At 43.0% G+C, this 17,025-nt stretch overlaps 1 protein-coding gene across 1 annotated transcript in view; it reads left to right on the top strand.

The window, feature by feature from the left end:
• GLI3 (GLI family zinc finger 3) overlaps nucleotides 1-17,025 on the top strand; it is a 287,150-nt gene that overhangs the window by 120,006 nt on the left and 150,119 nt on the right. The window contains exon 3 of the mRNA XM_082258596.1: nucleotides 10,262-10,367. Coding sequence (XP_082114722.1) covers nucleotides 10,262-10,367 — 106 coding nt within the window. The remainder of the gene's footprint in view (nucleotides 1-10,261; nucleotides 10,368-17,025) is intronic.

The following is a 17,025-nucleotide window of genomic DNA, read 5'->3' as shown; positions in this document are numbered from 1 at the left end:
CATACTAGCACATTATGCCTTTATCTTGCAGGAAAGAAAAAAAAAAACAACTCGCCCAGCGGTTTACAACAGGTTTAATGTGCTGTAATTATAAACTGGAGGACGGAATTGTGTTCCTGATTTAGAAAAGGCCAGCAGAGGGCACCACCGAGATGGCATGAGTGCCAGTTCACACTGGTGTAATGCAGGAACCCTGTGAATCCACTGCGGCTTCCCGCATCGCACTCGACTCGCAGGCAGTTTACACTGCCATATGTGAACTGCTGGTAGTGTTAATACAAAATTAATGACACCACCAGATTAGTATGCATATTGCAGTGAGAACTGCCAATTTGGACAGGAGTCGGATCGCGGTGCGGTCATAAAAGATGTCTGACATCTCTATAGTGTAAACCTGCACTAATTGAGTGTAATGTGAAGAATTTGATAGGAAAGGGGAAGGATTGATGGAAGCCTATGTCTCTCAGCCAATACAGCTTGCTGATAGTCAGGGGACGGGGGCTTTAACAGACAGGCAGGGCTCCAAGCAAAGCGGAAGTTCAGGTGGGTAAACGTCCCTGCCTCACATTTTCGTCAAGTTTTCATTCGCTGATGAAAATTGGAATTGATTTTTGTTATAGCTTTCATCAACTAACTTAATTCTAATTTTATTTTTGTTTAGTTTTTGTCGCTGAAAACATGCAGCTGACGAAAACTATGACAAGTATTATAAGGAGTTGTAAAGTCAGGTAGGTTTTTTATCTTAATGCATTATATGCATTAAGGTAAAAATCCTTCTGTGTGTAGTAGTCTCCCCCAAGTACCCCCTAATACTTACCTGTGCCTCCTCTCTGTCCAGCGATGTTCACATGTCCCTCGGCCATCCTGGGGCTTTCCCTCCTGATTGGCTGAGATACAGACGTGGCGCCATTGGCTCCCACGGCTGTCAAAGTAAATTAGCCAATCAGGAGAGAGAGTGGGTGGGGCCGAATGGCAGCTCTGTGTCCAAATGGACACATGGAGCTGCAGCTGGGCTCGGGTGCCCCCATAGCATGCTGCTTACTGTGGGGGCACTCGATTGGCCAGGAGCAGGAATGAGGGACCCGAAAAATAGAGGATGTTCTCTGAATGGCAGAGGTGCTGAGCAAGTGATCCCCTATGCTCAGTATATAGACACCAAGTAGCTTGGGCAGCACCCAGAAAAGACCAGCACTGACTGCATGCAGCACAGGCTACCACAGTGAATTTTCTTTTCTACCTCTAAATGCCCTTGCTTCTTCACTCCTCTAAAGGTCTATGTGTGCATGGAAGCCCAGGCTAACATGCAGGGGTGTATTGAGCCTGAAAAAAAAATGCCAGACTCTCCTTAAAGCCACGTAAAAAACATCCACGCATGGGTTAACTGCGTTTTTTTGGTCTATGGGTATGGAGAGCTGAGATATACTCACATAATCCTCCGATCCTCCGAGCCAGTGATAAAGTGATTGTAAAGTCTCATTTAAAAAAAAAAAAAACAATAACATGTTATACTTACCTCCTCTGTGGAGTTGGTTTTGCACAGAACAGCCCAAATCTTGTATTTTTTTCAATGAATACAAGGCTTTCTCAGATTGGGGGAGGCGGAGAGGAGGGAAAGATGATGTTACTATCTGCCCTTACAATAGAAAGTTGAATTGGTTCACTGACTGTTCAAAGCAGACAAATACAATTTGCTATCAAAAAAGGGAACACAGTGGGACTGATTTACTAAAGACAAACAGGCTGTTCAAATTGCAAAGGAAGTTTCCCTTAACTTAGTGAATGTGGTGAAAATGTACTTTGCCAAGAATACCCAGTCACATGAAGGGAAAAAAAAAAAAAGCACAATTTCTGCTTGCACATGATTGGGCGATGGAAGTCAGCTATGCTTTACCTCATTTACTAAGCTGGAGGTCTCCAAACCACGGCCAAATTCAACCTGCTACAGGATTGTATCTGCTCCACAGCTAGGGCCAGGATCCTCCCGCGGCACAATCTTCAAGTCAGTTGGTTGCTAAGAGCACTGGTGTCCTAGCAGCCAATAATGTTCATGCCCCAGCAGGAGGATGAGAATTTCAATGGGACCCTGATGTTAGGAGAATTCTGACTCTGATGTAAGGATTTCTAATGCAGATGCTGATGTAAGGGGGTTCTGATGGGGACTCTGTTGTAACAGGGGACTCTTAATGCAGACTCTGATGTATGGGGGCTCTGATGTATAGTGACCCAAATTGAAGGGGAGCGCTGATGGGAACACTAATTTAGGGGGCTCTGATGGGGCCCTGATGTAACAGGGGACTCCTAGGACTCAACTGGAAAAAAACAGATTTTTTCACTCCACAAATATTTTATAAAATATAAAATGTGGCCCTGATACTGAAAAGTTTGGAGAACCTTGCAAGGAAATGTTACCTTAAACAAACTCTGACTTACCTTATGTGTTTGGTTAAATCATAGATCTGCCACCTAGAACTGTAGTCTTCACAACCAAAAAAAAGGAAAAATTTGAATACATGGATTCCAAATGCTTAAACATGTTAGATGAATAGTTTCAACTGCATCAAGATCATTTGCAGTGTGTGTAGAATTATTTTAGTTTAAAGCTCAACAAAGCAGCAGCTTCTGCTAGCATTTTCTTCTCTGGGTAAAGTGAAAAGTTAAGCCTTGGATTAAAAGTGGCTTGCTATTAGTTTGCTTGCTGTACGGTACATTATACAGTGCTTAGCAGCTGGTTTTTGGAACATCAGTCAGGAAATTGTATGATAAATTGGAGGTAGCCGGGTTCGCAGGCACATTACTCTGCTTCAGCAGTTTTAGCTTGACTTCGGAGAGGCTGTCATGTGATGTTCTGTCAAGGGGTAATGTCAGGAGATTGATCACATACAGTAACATTTTTCACATGTATTTGAGATATGACGAGTACCAGCTGTTCTATTCATGTGTAAATAATAAACCATGAGACATATAATTGTATCCGATGCACAGTGTTTTATGCAGGGGAGTTATTAGTTCCTTAGCTTCAGACAGTTTCTTATGAATGATTTACTGTATTTGCAGGGAATTTCTATATAGATACTTTATGTGTCAAACACAACAGAACCGTTATTTGGGACACAAGTGGGAGGTGTCATTGGATGTTCAAAAAATATATTGGGTTGCACACCCTAAATGCACAATTCTCAGGTTGGTGCTGCTAAAAGACCGATATACAAATTGAACAATATAATAGCGCACACATACACTAAGGCCCCGTTCACACTGGGGCGACGCTACTTTGCCGGGCGACCTCACAGGTCGCGGCACGCTGCTCGCACCGCGACCCCGGAGCGACCGGCACGGACTTCATAACATTGAATTCTATGCAGGTCAATCCGGGTCGCCCCAAAGAAGCTCCGGACCCTTTTTCTAAGTCGGAGCGACTTGTGTCGCTCCTATTAGAACGGGTCTGCAGCTTCTCTATGGAAGGCGACCTGTCAGGCGACCAGGTCGCCTGACAGGTCACCCCAGTGTGAACGGGGGCTCAAAAAAATGTGTTTTCAAATCTTGCAAGGCAATTTAAAAACATGCTCTTATAAAGTAAATATGGGGATTTGGTCACACCATATGGCCATACTGTGCTTAATCCCACCACTATGTCAAAGTACCCCATTTTCAGTGGGTCCTACACTATTCATAGAGAAGATAAGTGGGATTATTTTCTCTATGAATAGTGTAGGACCCACTGAAAATGGGGTACTTTGACATAGTGGTGGGCTTAAGCACAGTATGGCCATATGGTGTGACCAAATCCCCATATTTACTTTATAAGAGCATGTTTTTAAATAGCCTTGCAAGATTTGAAAAAAAAAAAAAAATTCTGTGTATGTGAGCGCTATTATATTGTTCATTGGACGTTCAGACTAACAAAATTATGTGTTACCTTTTCATTTGCTAAATGACATAAGAAATTTGGCTTACATTTCTAATACTGAGGCTAGACAATCATTTAAGATTTCTCTTGTTTAGCCTTGCAGGCTGAACAAGAGAGGTCACTTGATTCTCCCAACGCGGATAACTCCCAAATAGCATAGCACCAGCATATGTCTGAATACCTGAACTGTGACTGCATCTGATTGGATGCAGTCATAGTTTAGCTGACAATCTTTCACCCAGCTCCAAGTCGGGTGGTACTGGCAGAGCCATCCACAGATCAGATTTCACTGATTTAGTAGGAATCGGCTGCAATTTCAGCCGTGTAAACTTTACTCCTAGGCAGGCTTTGAGTGCTTTTGGTAATAAAGGTAACACTATTGTCTATGTCATGATATAGTTTTATTTGTCAAGAAAAAATGTAATTTCCAAATCAGTACAGTATCAGTCTTCCCTACTGATGTCACTTTTTAAAACCACTTTAAAACTTTAGGAAAATATAAATGCAATAAAGGGAGTTATGGGCTTAATATCAGCCTCTTGTAATCTTCTGTATAACAGCACTCAGACTGGGAAAGGAAGGGCCATCATTAGAAGCCAAATAGTCTCTGCAACACTGCACATTTGAGGATTGTACACAGGGAGAGCAGGGATTACCACCTCAGTTTGCTGCTACTCCTTCATTGACCATCAGCAAGCAGGGGATGTGTCCTGCTGTACTGTCGGCCATGCTTGCATGAGGTTGCAATTTACAGTGCAAAAATACATAAGTATATGTACTCTTGACAATTAGTATTTGTGTTGGTACACATGTTGTCTTTCTTTTAAATTAGTATCACTAATATATTGAGAACATGGCTGTTTTATTGTCTTCTGTCAGCATGTCTTTATGTAGATTTCCAACATTGTTGTCTGACATGAACACTCTTCCAAGCAGACTGCCTTCAGCATTCCAACAAAAGTTCTGCATATGTGTTTTGATCCAGGAGTAAGGAAATACTCAGTGTAATTAGGATCATTCCCCAGTTTGATAAACATGGGATCTTATACTAGCCCTTTGAATCTATGTGTTAAACTAGTCCTTTGAATGTTCTCATTTGCTCCCATTCCCAGTCTAAAGCCCCGTACACACGTACCGATCGTCGTCATACAAACGTTCGTCTTTTCTCCCCGGGATGTCGGTGTCTGTTGAAAAGTGCAAAGACAGCACAAGGACAGCACAAGAATTTTGTCCGCAGACTTCAGCTGACTGCAGAAGTGATGTCATGTAATGGTTAACTTTCCCTGTGTTTTTTATTTTCTGAGCATGCCCAGTCTTGCAAATCTGCGGTCTGTCGGCTGATTTCTGTACTGACAGGCGAACAATCGTCCGTTCTGGTGTCCGCAGACAAAAATTTTCATGTTTGCAAGAAAGACTCTTGTCCGCGGATTGTGCGCAGACAGCTGTCGGAGGCACCATACTAACACGCGTACAATCGGCAGATCTTTCGTCCGCCGACGTTTGTATGACGACGATCCGTACGTGTGTACGGGCCCTAAGTCCTCTACCAGTGATGGCAAACCTTGGCATCCCAGATGTTTTGGAACTACATTTCACATGATGCTCATGCACTCTGCAGTGTAGTTTGGCATCATGGGAAATGTAGTTCCAAAACATCTGGTGTGCCAAGTTTCGCCATCACTGTCCTATACTAACTAGCCTGTAAAGGAAAGATGTGTATATATTTATCTAATCTAAGGGCCCTGTGGTGCGTCACATGGTCAACCCAGCAGCGATCTTCAGAGGAGAGGCGAGAGCAGTGACAACAGCTGCGGTGCCTGTCACCCATAGACTTATTATGTCTGCTGTTAATATGTGTATATATTTATTCAATTTAAGGGCCCTGTGGTGCGTCACATGGTCAACCCAGCAGCGATCTTCAGAGGAGAGGTGAGAGCAGTGACAACACCTGCCGTACCTGTCTCCCAGAGTCTTACTATGTCCGCTGTTCCTCCTCTCCCCTAAAGCCAGTGCTGGGAGTCGATCACATGACTGGAATGGAGCACCTTAAGATAGGTAAGTATACACATGTTTCCTTTACTGGCTAGTTAGTATAGGACTTAGAATGGAGGTGGAAGCAGGTTTAACATAAGATCAGACTTAAACTTTAAGGTCCAGTTAACTTAAGATGAAATCGAATGAGACAAAGTGCACTGTTAATCTGACTGGGTGATTGGTGTGAAAATATGTTTCTCTTTTGTTCATTGATGGACACAGCTCCTGATCTTCTTAACCATTGGGTTATACTGCCCCCTACAGGAGAAGGACACTATGCAGAAAAAAGGTCTGGCTACGCCTATGGGCAGTCCCAAGGGGTATACTCCTTCTCTCTGCTATAGGTACTATGTTTTTTTCTGCCTAGTCAGGAGTAAGGACCTAGTTCCTGGCGGACCAGCTGGTCCATGGCCTGCAGTTTATCTGTCATGTCTCTTTGGATGCGGCTCCCCTAGTGGCTCGGCTCTCTGTTTCGGCAGTAGTCCTTCGATGTGTCTTTTGGCTCAAATGCTGGTCTGCAGACCAGACTTCTAAAAAGGCCTTGACTGATCTTCCCTTTCAAGGAGATCGCCTGTTTGGTGCTACCCTGGATGACATCATTAAAGCTCTCACGGGGGGGGAAGAGTACCTTTCTTTTGCAGGCTACTAAGGGCAAGGATCCTCGTCGTAGATGAGATCATATTTTGTTCTTAGCCTCCGTTAAGTTTCTTTCTTCCTTATTTTAAAGGGGGATGGTCCCGGTTCCAACTTTGGAACATTTTCAGGAGTTTTACTCAAACCTGCTTACAGTCCCCAGGAAGGAAGGCAAGGTGCGTCCTCAAGGCATTGAACTGCTTTGTGCGGGTGCAGAAGTTCAGAATGGAGTTTGTTTGCACGATGGTGCACGCTGCATCAGGGGGATTTTTCTTGCCTCCTTAGACATCAACGACGCTTACCTTCACATTCCAATATGTGTCGGTTTCCAGTGCTTCCTGTGCTTTGCCGTGGGAGAGGAGCTCTATCAGTTTGTGCCGTTAACCTTTGGTCTCGCTTCTGCTCCTCTGGTCTTCACGAAAGTGTTGGCCCGGTGCTAGCATTGTTACGCCAATGGAGGATCGCGGTACTGGGCTACTTTGACGACCTCCTTTTGCGAGTGGAGTCTCCTACTGCTCTGGTGGAAAACCTGGAAATCGCCATACGAGCTTGAGAGTGTTTGGCTGGATTCAGAATTTTCAGGAGTCTGCTCTGGTTCAGTCCACAAAGCTGGACTATCTGGGTCTGACTCTGGACTTGGCCTTAGCCAGAGTGCTCCTTCCTCTGGACGAACTCTAGAAACTGCAGGCTGTAATTCGTCTCCTGCTGTCCAGCAGATGGTACAAATACTGTACTGATGACCCTAGAATAAGGAGCAAACTATTCAGAGAAAGGAAATACAATAAGACACGTGGCCACTCACTAAAACTGGAGGAAAGGCGGTTTAACCTTAAAGTATGTAGGGGGTTCTTTACTGTCAGAGCAGTAAGGATGTGGAATTCTCTTCCACAAACAGTCGTATCAGCAGGGAGCATCGATAGTTTCAAAAAACTATTAGATGGGCACCTTAAAGACCACAACATACAGGGGTATACAATGTACGGTTGAACTGGATGGACTGATGTCTTTTTTCAACCTCACTAACTATGTAACTATATAACTATGGTAATACCTCCGGACTTGCATGCAGGTGCTGGGCCTGATGGTGTCTACCTTTGAGGTTGTTCCGTTTCCACTGTTCCATACGAGGTCCCTGCAAGGGAGATTCTGGCCAAATGGAAAAAGAATACGCAGTCTCTGGGCAATCAGATCTGGGTGAGCGAAAGAGACCCTGATATGGTGGCTTCGTTTTTCGGCGCTTTGGCTGGGCAAACCCTGCCTCCCATTGTATTGGACAGTGGTCACCACAGATGCCAGCCTGTCTGGCTGGGGAGGCATCCTCTGCAAAATTTCTGCTCAGGGGATCTGGACACTGGAAGAATCCAGACTACTGATCAATGTCTTGGTACTCCGAGCGATCAGACTGTGCCTGGAACATTGAACGGATCGTTTTCAGGGATGTCCAGTTTGCATTCAATCAGACATTGCCTTGGCTGTGGCTTATGTCAATCAACAGGGGGGGCAATAGAAGTGTCCTGGTGGCTCTGGAGGTAGCCGGCATTCTAAGGTGGGCAGAATGGTACGTTCCAGCCCTCTCCGCATACACATTCCCAGGATGGAAAATTGGCAGGCGGATTACTTCCGTCGGCAGGTGTTGGACCAAGGGGAGTGGTCCCTTCATCTGGAGGTGTTTCATCAATTGTGCCTCCAGTGGGGCATAGCTGAGGTGGATCTGTTGGCGTCCCCGCTCAACAAAAAGGTGCAGAGGTTTGTGGCTCAGTCACGGGATCCTCTGGCGGAGGCCACGGATGTGTTGGTTGCCCATTTGGGTCAGTTTTGTCTGGTTTACCCCTTCCCTCCTCTCAAGCTTCTGCCAAGACTTCTACGTAGGATCGAGGCAGAAGGGATTCCTGTCATCTTAGTGGCCTCTGACTTTCCTCGCTGGGCCTGGTACGCCGATTTGGTGCGGCTGGTCGCCAACGTTCCTTGGAAGCTTCCTCTCAGGGAGGATCTGCTGTCCCAATGACCAATATTCCATCCTTGGCTGTTGTCACTTTTTGGTGACTTTCACCTCTGCGCGCAGGGTGTCAAAATTAGAGGCATTACCCTGTTGTTCACCTTATTTGGTGGTTCAGAGATAAGGTGGATCTTCGCCCCTGACCGTCGTTCCTTCCTCAGGTTGTCTCTGATTTTCATTTGAATGAAGATATTGTGTTGCCTTCCCTGTGTCCCAGGCCAAAACATCCAAAGGAAATTGCTTTGCATGCCTTGGATGTGGCCCGGGTTTTTAGGGTGTACCTAGCAGCTACGGAGTCTTAGGAAATCAGACTCACTCTTTGTGCTTATGGATGGGCCTCAAAAAGGGTTGTCCACTGCAACCATTTCCAGATGGATCAGACAGACGGGGATTCAGGCCTATTCCATCAATGGTCAGGTTCCTCCTTTCCCTGTCAAGGCGCACTCTGCTTGAGCGCTTAGTGCCTCCTCGGCCTTCCTTTATCAGGCGTCAGTGACGCTGGTTTACAAGGCGGCCACCTGGTCGTCGGTGCACAGTTTCACAAAGTTCTATAAAGTGGATGTGTTGGCATCTGTGAATGCTTCCTTTGGCCACAATATTTTGCAGGCTGCTATTTAGAGGACATGGTTCTCTTCAAGGGTGTATTGTTTTTTTAAGGTGAGCTCCAGTTGGTTTGGTTGAGCTCCTGTTTACCTGGTTGGCTATAGTTTAGCCTTTGGAGTTTCTTTTTTGCTGTTCCCACCCCTTATGTTTAACACTGCTTTGAGACGTCCTAATGGTTAAGAAGATCAGGAGTCGTGTCTGTCAATGAACGAAAGAGAAAATGGGATTTTTGACTTGCCTTAAAATGTATTTCTCTGATGTTCATTGACGAACACAGCACCCACCCCTCTGTGGAGTTGTAATTCTTCTGAGACTGCTTATAACAAAACTGAGTACCTATAGCAGAGAGAGGGAATAATACCCCCTTGTACTGCCCATAGGTGTAGCCAGACTTTTTTCTGCCTTGTGTCCCACTCCTGCAGGGGGCAGTATAAATCAGTGGTTAAAAAGATCAGGAGCTGTGTCTGTCAATAAGCATCAGAGGAATGGATTTCACGGTAAGTCAAAAATCCCATTTTATAAATATCATTCCTTAGTAAACAGAGAATGTAAAACTTAAAATGATGAGGATTTGTATGACAGCACAGCTTGAAAAGTTATTTCCTTAAGCTCTATCCAAGGCACCTTCCACACGGGGAGAGATCCATTGGAGTTTATGCAGAGCAGACACAGACACAGCCTGCTCTCCTCTATGGGCGGTTAGATGTACATGGACCACCTGTCCTTCTACACCCGACTACCATTCAATCCAATCCAACTGACCGATGGGGAACAGATCCCCATTTATCTGTTTTTAGTGGATAGGATCAAATCTGTGGACCCAATCCACGAAAAAGTGGACCCAATCGGTCCACTAGTGTGAAAGGGGCCTGAAAATGCATCTATTCAAGTAAAATACCGCATATCTGTATTGGGATTTCTTTACTCTCTTATATGCTCTATGGAATACTTTACATGTTGGTAACTTAATTAGTGTTATGTAACCATTATGTAACATCTTTTATGTTTTAAAGTGTATAACACAGGACAAATTGTGCTTTACTTTTTTATGTGCCTGTAACTTACAGACAATGTATCTTTCCTTTTAGCTCCACCTCACCTATTTCCAGCCTTTCACCCTCCAGTGCCAATTGACGCAAGGCATCATGAAGGCCGATATCACTATGACCCTTCCCCTATCCCTCCACTGCATGTGTAAGTATATCTTTTGATAACAAATTTGCTTTGAAATTAACAGAAATAATTGATGAAAATCTTGTTAACATAGTCCACAGCCTACATTCTATTTAACTGTTATGTGGATATGCAAAAGGCAACAAATGCAAACTACAGTCCCCTTTGACATGTTATTCCTGTATTTCAGTCATTTAATTTCTACAACATATGAAATGGAGTTAACTGTTTTAATTGAATACAGACACCTAATTACTATATATAAACCACTAGACAATAACAAACTAAACATAACATAAAGCAATAATAAAAAGCAACCAGGCATATTCTACTTTTTGTAAAATAAGATAATAAATACACTATATTGCAATAAGAAAAAAATGTACATTTATTGATTTTATGCAAAGTTATGCAACTATGAGCAGTGTATAATGAGTGCAGTGTACAGGAAATCATGAACTACAAATCGGTTGATGTCAATGGGCTCCACTGATAGCTAATACTCCCTCTACCTTGGTGGCAGAAATGTCTGTTTTTAATTTCAAAAAGCATATATATATATATACTGTAAAGATGTTAAAACTGAAAATTCAGAATTAAAGGGGTTTTAAACTCACACTGTTTTAACCTTAATGCATTCTTATCCAAATGCAAATTATCCCACTAACTACCCTCTTTCCCACATCCCTAAACACATACCTGACTCCTCTCACTAATCCGGTGCTGGCCCTGCAGCAGCACTACTCCTCACACTAATACAGCACTGGCCCAGCAGCACCCACTTCCTGGATTCACAGGAGACTCTGGGAGCAAGTTGAGCCAAAGGCTACTGTCACTGTCAGCCTTAGGAGGGAGCTTTCCAATGCTGTGTGTTTGTGGCTGCACGCAGTTTGGCTTGGAAGCTCATGTGCATAAGTGCCCTTTTATCACCCAGCTTGCTCCCGCAAAGAGGAGGTAAGTACTGTATAACTTATTTTTATTTTAAGAAACTAAATAGCCTTTAGAATCACTTTAACTTATTGCACACTGATATACACCCTTTTTTGATTCGCATATATTGCAATACACATTTAAAGTGATTGTAAAGGGTAATTTATTTTTAAATTATAAACATGTTATACTTACCTGCTCTGTGCACAGAGCAGCCCTGATCCTCCTCTTCTCAAGTCCCCCGCCTGCACGCCTAGCTCCTCCTCTTCATAGTTTGCCTTCATATTATGGCACACCATGGGTTGGATCCTGATCTGCTCGTTGGCTCCCACTGCCATCAGCCTGCCTTGTGAGGAGAGACCAGAGAGAGCCACTGCTCTTAGCGCAGCTTTGGATTGAGATTGGGCTTGAGTAAATTTAAGGCGGTGCTTGGGGGGGGGGGGGGGGTGTCTGCACAAAATATTTTTTTTTTTTTTACCTTAATGCACAGAATGCATTAGGATAAAAAACCTTCTGCCTTTCAAACCACTATAAGCTTGTGTCAAAGCAATCTCCCTCTGGCCAATCCATACTCTACTCTGCTAAATATGAAATACTTACTTGCTTGAGCAAGCAAATTTTGTTTTTCTTGACTACAGTGACTTTATATGTTTTACTTTAGTAGCACTTACTTACAATAGAAGTATCTAGGATGATGATAAATGAGTTTCTCTGTTAAACAAGGTCTCCTCTGTGAGTAGAATTAATTGATATTAACTACCCTAACTACATGCTGAAGTACACATATAATGATGTTTGCTCTAGTCTAGCCATTAACAAGCTGTAATTGCAGGGAAAGTTTGCCAGAAAGAATACAATAAATCAGTGTCAATAGGAAAAAAAATTGTATTGCACTTTTGCCAGCCACTATGTTCAGCATTCACAGTTTATGGTTCTTGTGTTTTATTTGTGAAGATGGTTATACATCTTCGCCACTCTAAGTTGGCATCTTTAAAGTAAATTTGTTATTGCAGTGTGGACCTATGGGGCTATGAGGGTATTCACTGCAATGTACATAACTCTTTTTAGTTAGCCCTTATTCAGCGAGAAAGAGCTTTTTGTCTTTATATTATGGATATATAATAGAAAATTGCAAATACATTTTACGAACATGTTTAATAGGTAACATTCTCCATATTTGTAAGCACATTCCCTATCTATATGTTTTTTAATATTTTAAAGTCTATTTGCTTATATGCACATCAAACCATTTGCTACTGCTATCATAGTCCAAGATACTAGCCTAAATCTTTTAATGACTAGAGGTCATTGCAGCTGAGATTCCCTGGTGACATTTAGCAGCCGTGGCATGCATCAGTTAACTTTTCAATAACTTACAGTTGTGCTCATAAGTTTACATACCCTGGCAGAATTTATGATTTCTTTGCCACTTTTCTGAGAATTTGAATGATAACACATAGTTACATAGTAGTTGAGGTGTAATAAAGACAATAGTCCATCCAGTTCAACCTGTATAGGTGTGTATGGCCGTAATCCTCTCCCATACCCCTGAATGTTCTGATCCTTGAGATGTACGTCCAAGAGTCTGCCTGAGGTTAAAACGCTTCTCCTCTAATCGCATTGTATGCCCTTGAGTCCTCATGCAATCCTTTTCGACTGAATAGCTTTTTTTCTATGCTGAGATCACCATTGAGGTATTTTTAAATTGCTATCATGTCCCCTCTCAGGCGTCTCTTCTCCAGGGAGGATAAATCAAGCGTTCGCAGTTGTTCTTCATAATTAAGGTCCCTCAATCCCCTAATTAGTTTAGGTGCCCTTCTCTGGACTCTCTCCAGCTCCAACACATCCCTCCTGAGGACTTGCGACCAGAACTGGACAGAATACTCCAGATGCGGTCGGACCAGAGTTTTATAAAGGGATAGGATTATAGTTTTATCTCTGGAATACATCCCTTTCTTTATGCATGGTAATATTCTGCCGGCTTTGGCAACTGCCGCTTGACATTGCATGCTATTGCTTAGTCTATCCTCTACCAAGACTCCCAGATCTTTCTCCATTTTTGATTCCCCCAAAGGTCTCCCCCTCAAAGTGTATTGTGCTTTTATGTTTTTAGTCCCCAAGTGCAAAACCTTACACTTCTCCACATTTAACCTCATTTGCCATGTCGTTGCCCACTCTGTTATTTTGTTCAGGTCATTCTGTAGGATATCTGCTTCATGCTGTGCAGTTATTGCCCTGCCCAATTTTGTGTCATCTGCAAAAACTGATATAGAACTACTGATCCCGTCTTCAATGCTGTTTATGAATAAATTGAACAAGATTGATCCCAGGACTGAGCCTTGGGGGACCCCACTTACCACCCCAGACCAGTCTGAGTATGTGCTATTTATTACCATCCTTTGGACATGCCCTTTTAGCCAGTTCAGTATCCAAGAGCAAACCTTGTGGTCGATGCCTGCAGACCTTTTTTTATAAATTGAGCACTTGCGGGGAACTGTATCAAACACCTTAGCGAAATCCAGGTACACCACATCCACTGGTCTCCCCCTATCTAGCTCACAGCTCACCTCCTCGTAGAATGTTAAGAGATTGGTTTTACAAGAACGCCCATTTGTAAACCCGTGCTGATTACTGCTGATGATGTTGTTGTCTTTAGCAAACTGTACGATATAGTCCCTTATCATCCCCTCCAGAATTTTACATACTATCGATGTCAGACTGACAGGCCTATAATTTCCCGGGACATGCCTCTGCCCTTTTTTGAATATCAGTATCACGTTAGCTTTCCTCCAATCCCCTGGTATATTTCCTGTCATAATACTGTCAGCAAAGATCAGGAACAGTGGTCTAGATATAGTTTTACTAAGTTCTTTGAGTACTCTCGGATGTATGCCATCCGGGCCTGGTGATTTATTTGTGTTAATTTTATCCAGCCTTTCCCTGATTTCTCCCTCTGTTAGCCATAGCGGCAAGTCCTGTTTATTACTACTAACCATACAGTCATGGTCAGTGTACCCCTCCTTTTCCTGTGTAAAGACTGAGGAGAAAAAAGCGTTCAACACGGTTGTCCTTTCAGTGTCCTCTGTAACTAGCCTCCCATCATCGTTAATTATGTGTGCAATATGCTCTGCCCTAGTTTTTTTGCTGTTGATATATTTAAAGAATTTCTTTGGGTTCTTTTTACTATCCTCCGCTATTTGTCTTTCAAAGTTGATTTTAGCCATTTTGATTTCGTATGTACTTTTCTTATTTGCCTCCTTGTATTGCTCGAAAGCCGATACTGTGCCCTCTGATTTATATTTCTCGAATACCATTTTTTTACCCCTAATACGTTTTTTAACATTACGGTTTAGCCAGGTTTGTCTCTTCTAAATTTATTTCCCATAGGAATGCACTGTGAGATGCATTTGTTTAATATGTTCCTAAAGCATTCCCATTTTTCCTCCATGGTCAGTGTTCCTAGGGTTTGGTCCCAGTTTACCCTTTCCATCATTGAGCACAATTTGGGAAAGTTTGCCCTTCTGAAGTTTAGGGTTCTTATGTTCCCCTCTTGCCTCATTATATTGTTATTTACGCTAAATGTGATCATCCTGTGATCGCTAGAGCCCAGGTTGTCCTGGACTCCTACCTCCGAGATTAGGTCTGGGTCATTAGTGATCAATAGATCCAGCACTGCATTTTCTCTAGTAGGAGAATCCATCAACTAAGACATGTAGTTGTCCTGTAAGGTTTCCATGAAGAGACGGGCCTTCTGTGAGTGTTAAGTCCCCTTTTCCCAGTCAATGTCGGGATAATTGAAGTCTCCTAATATGATGACTGATCCCAGTTTTGCCACTTAACCCAACAGTGATATAAATTCCAGCTCTACCTCCTGCCTTTGGTTGGGTGGCCTATAGCAAACCCCCACGATTACTTTTCCCTTTACTTCTTCCCTATGGAGTTCTACCCACACCGATTCTAACTCCATACTCATCCCTTCCATAATATCACTCCTCTCTATCATCCTTACATTATTCTTGACATAGAGACATACGCCTCCCCCTTTTTTTCCTACCCTGTCCTTCCGGTACACCGAATATCCTTGGATATGGCCAGCCAGTCATGTGAGGGGTCGAACCAAGTTTCCGTTATTCCCACAAGGTCTATGTCCTCCTCATGTACTAACATTTCCAACTCATCCATTTTATTAGCTAGGCTCCTGGCATTTGCATATACCCCTCTTAGTTTTTTGGAAGTTGATAGTGAATGGTGATTATTTTTATTCCTGTTTGGTCTGAGGTTTTCCCGCACAGACCCCCCAATTGATGTTATGGAACTACTGTCGCTGCAACACAAACTTTTCTTTCACTCATGGTTAGTGTTTGGCTGAAGCCATTTATTATCAGTCAACTGTGTTTACTGTTTTTAAATCATAATGACAACAGAAACTACCCAAATTACCCTGATCAAAAGTTTCATGCCCTGGTGATTTAGGCCTGAGAACATGCACACAAGTTGACACAAAGGGGTTTGAATGGCTATTAAAGGTAACCATTCTCCCCTGTGATCTGTTTGCTTGTAATTCGTGTGCGTGTATAAAAGGTCAATGAGTTTCTGGACTCCTCACAGACCCGTGCATCTTTCATCCAGTGCTGCTCTAACGTTTCTGGATTCTGAGTCATGGGGAAAGTAAAAGAATTGTCAAAGGATGTGCGGGAAAAGGTAGTTGAACTGCATAAAACAGGAAAGGGATATAAAAAGTTATCCAAGGAATTGAGAATGCCAATCAGCAGTGTTCAAACTCTAATCAAGAAGTGAAAAATGAGGGGTTCTGTTAAAACCAAACCACGGTCAGGTAGACCAACTAAAATTTCAGCCACAACTGCCTGAAAAATTCTTTGGGATGCAAAGAAAAACCCACAAATAACTTCAGGTGATAAAACAGGACTCTCTGAAAACATGTGGTGTGGCTGTTTCAAGATGCACAGTAAGGAGGCATTTGAACAAAGATGGGCTGCATGGTCGAGTTGCCAGAAGAAAGCCATTACTAGGCAAATTCCACAAAATATCCCGCTTACAGTACACCAAACAGCGCAGAGACAAGCCTCAAACCTTCTGGCACAAAGTCATTTGGAGTGATAAGACCAAAATTTAGCTTTTTGGCCACAACCATAAAAGCTACATTTGGAAAGGAGTCAACAAGGCCTATGATTTTACACCATTCCTACTGTGAAACACGGAGGTGGATCGCTGATGTTTTGGGGATGCGTGAGCTACAAAGGCACAGGAAATTTGGTCAGAATTGATGGCAAGATGAATACAGTATGTTATCAAAAATACTGGAGGAAAATTTGCATTCATCAGCCCGGAAGCTGCACATGGGGCGTACTAGGACGTTCCAACATGACAATGATCCTAAACGCAAGGCCAAGTCGACCTGTCATTGGCTATGGCAAAATAAAGTGAAAGCTCTGGAGTGGCCATCTCAGTCTCCTGACCTCAATATCATTGAGCCACTCTGGGGAGATCTCAAACGTGCAGTTCATGCAAGACAGCCCAAGAATTTAGAGGAACTGGAGGCTTTTTGCCAGGAAGAATATGCAGCTTTACCATCTGAGAAGATAAAGAGCCTCATCCACAAATACCATAAAAGACTTCAAGCTGTCATTGATCTTAAAGGGGGAAATACACAGTATTAAGAACAGTAAACTTTTGATCAGGGTCATTTTGGGTAGTTTTTGTTGTCATTATGATTTTAAAAGAGTAAACA

This window comes from Pelophylax lessonae (genome assembly GCF_965119305.1).
Source record: "Pelophylax lessonae genome assembly, chromosome: 5".
NCBI lineage: Eukaryota > Metazoa > Chordata > Amphibia > Anura > Ranidae > Pelophylax > Pelophylax lessonae.
This window is presented reverse-complemented; position numbering and strand designations above follow the sequence as displayed.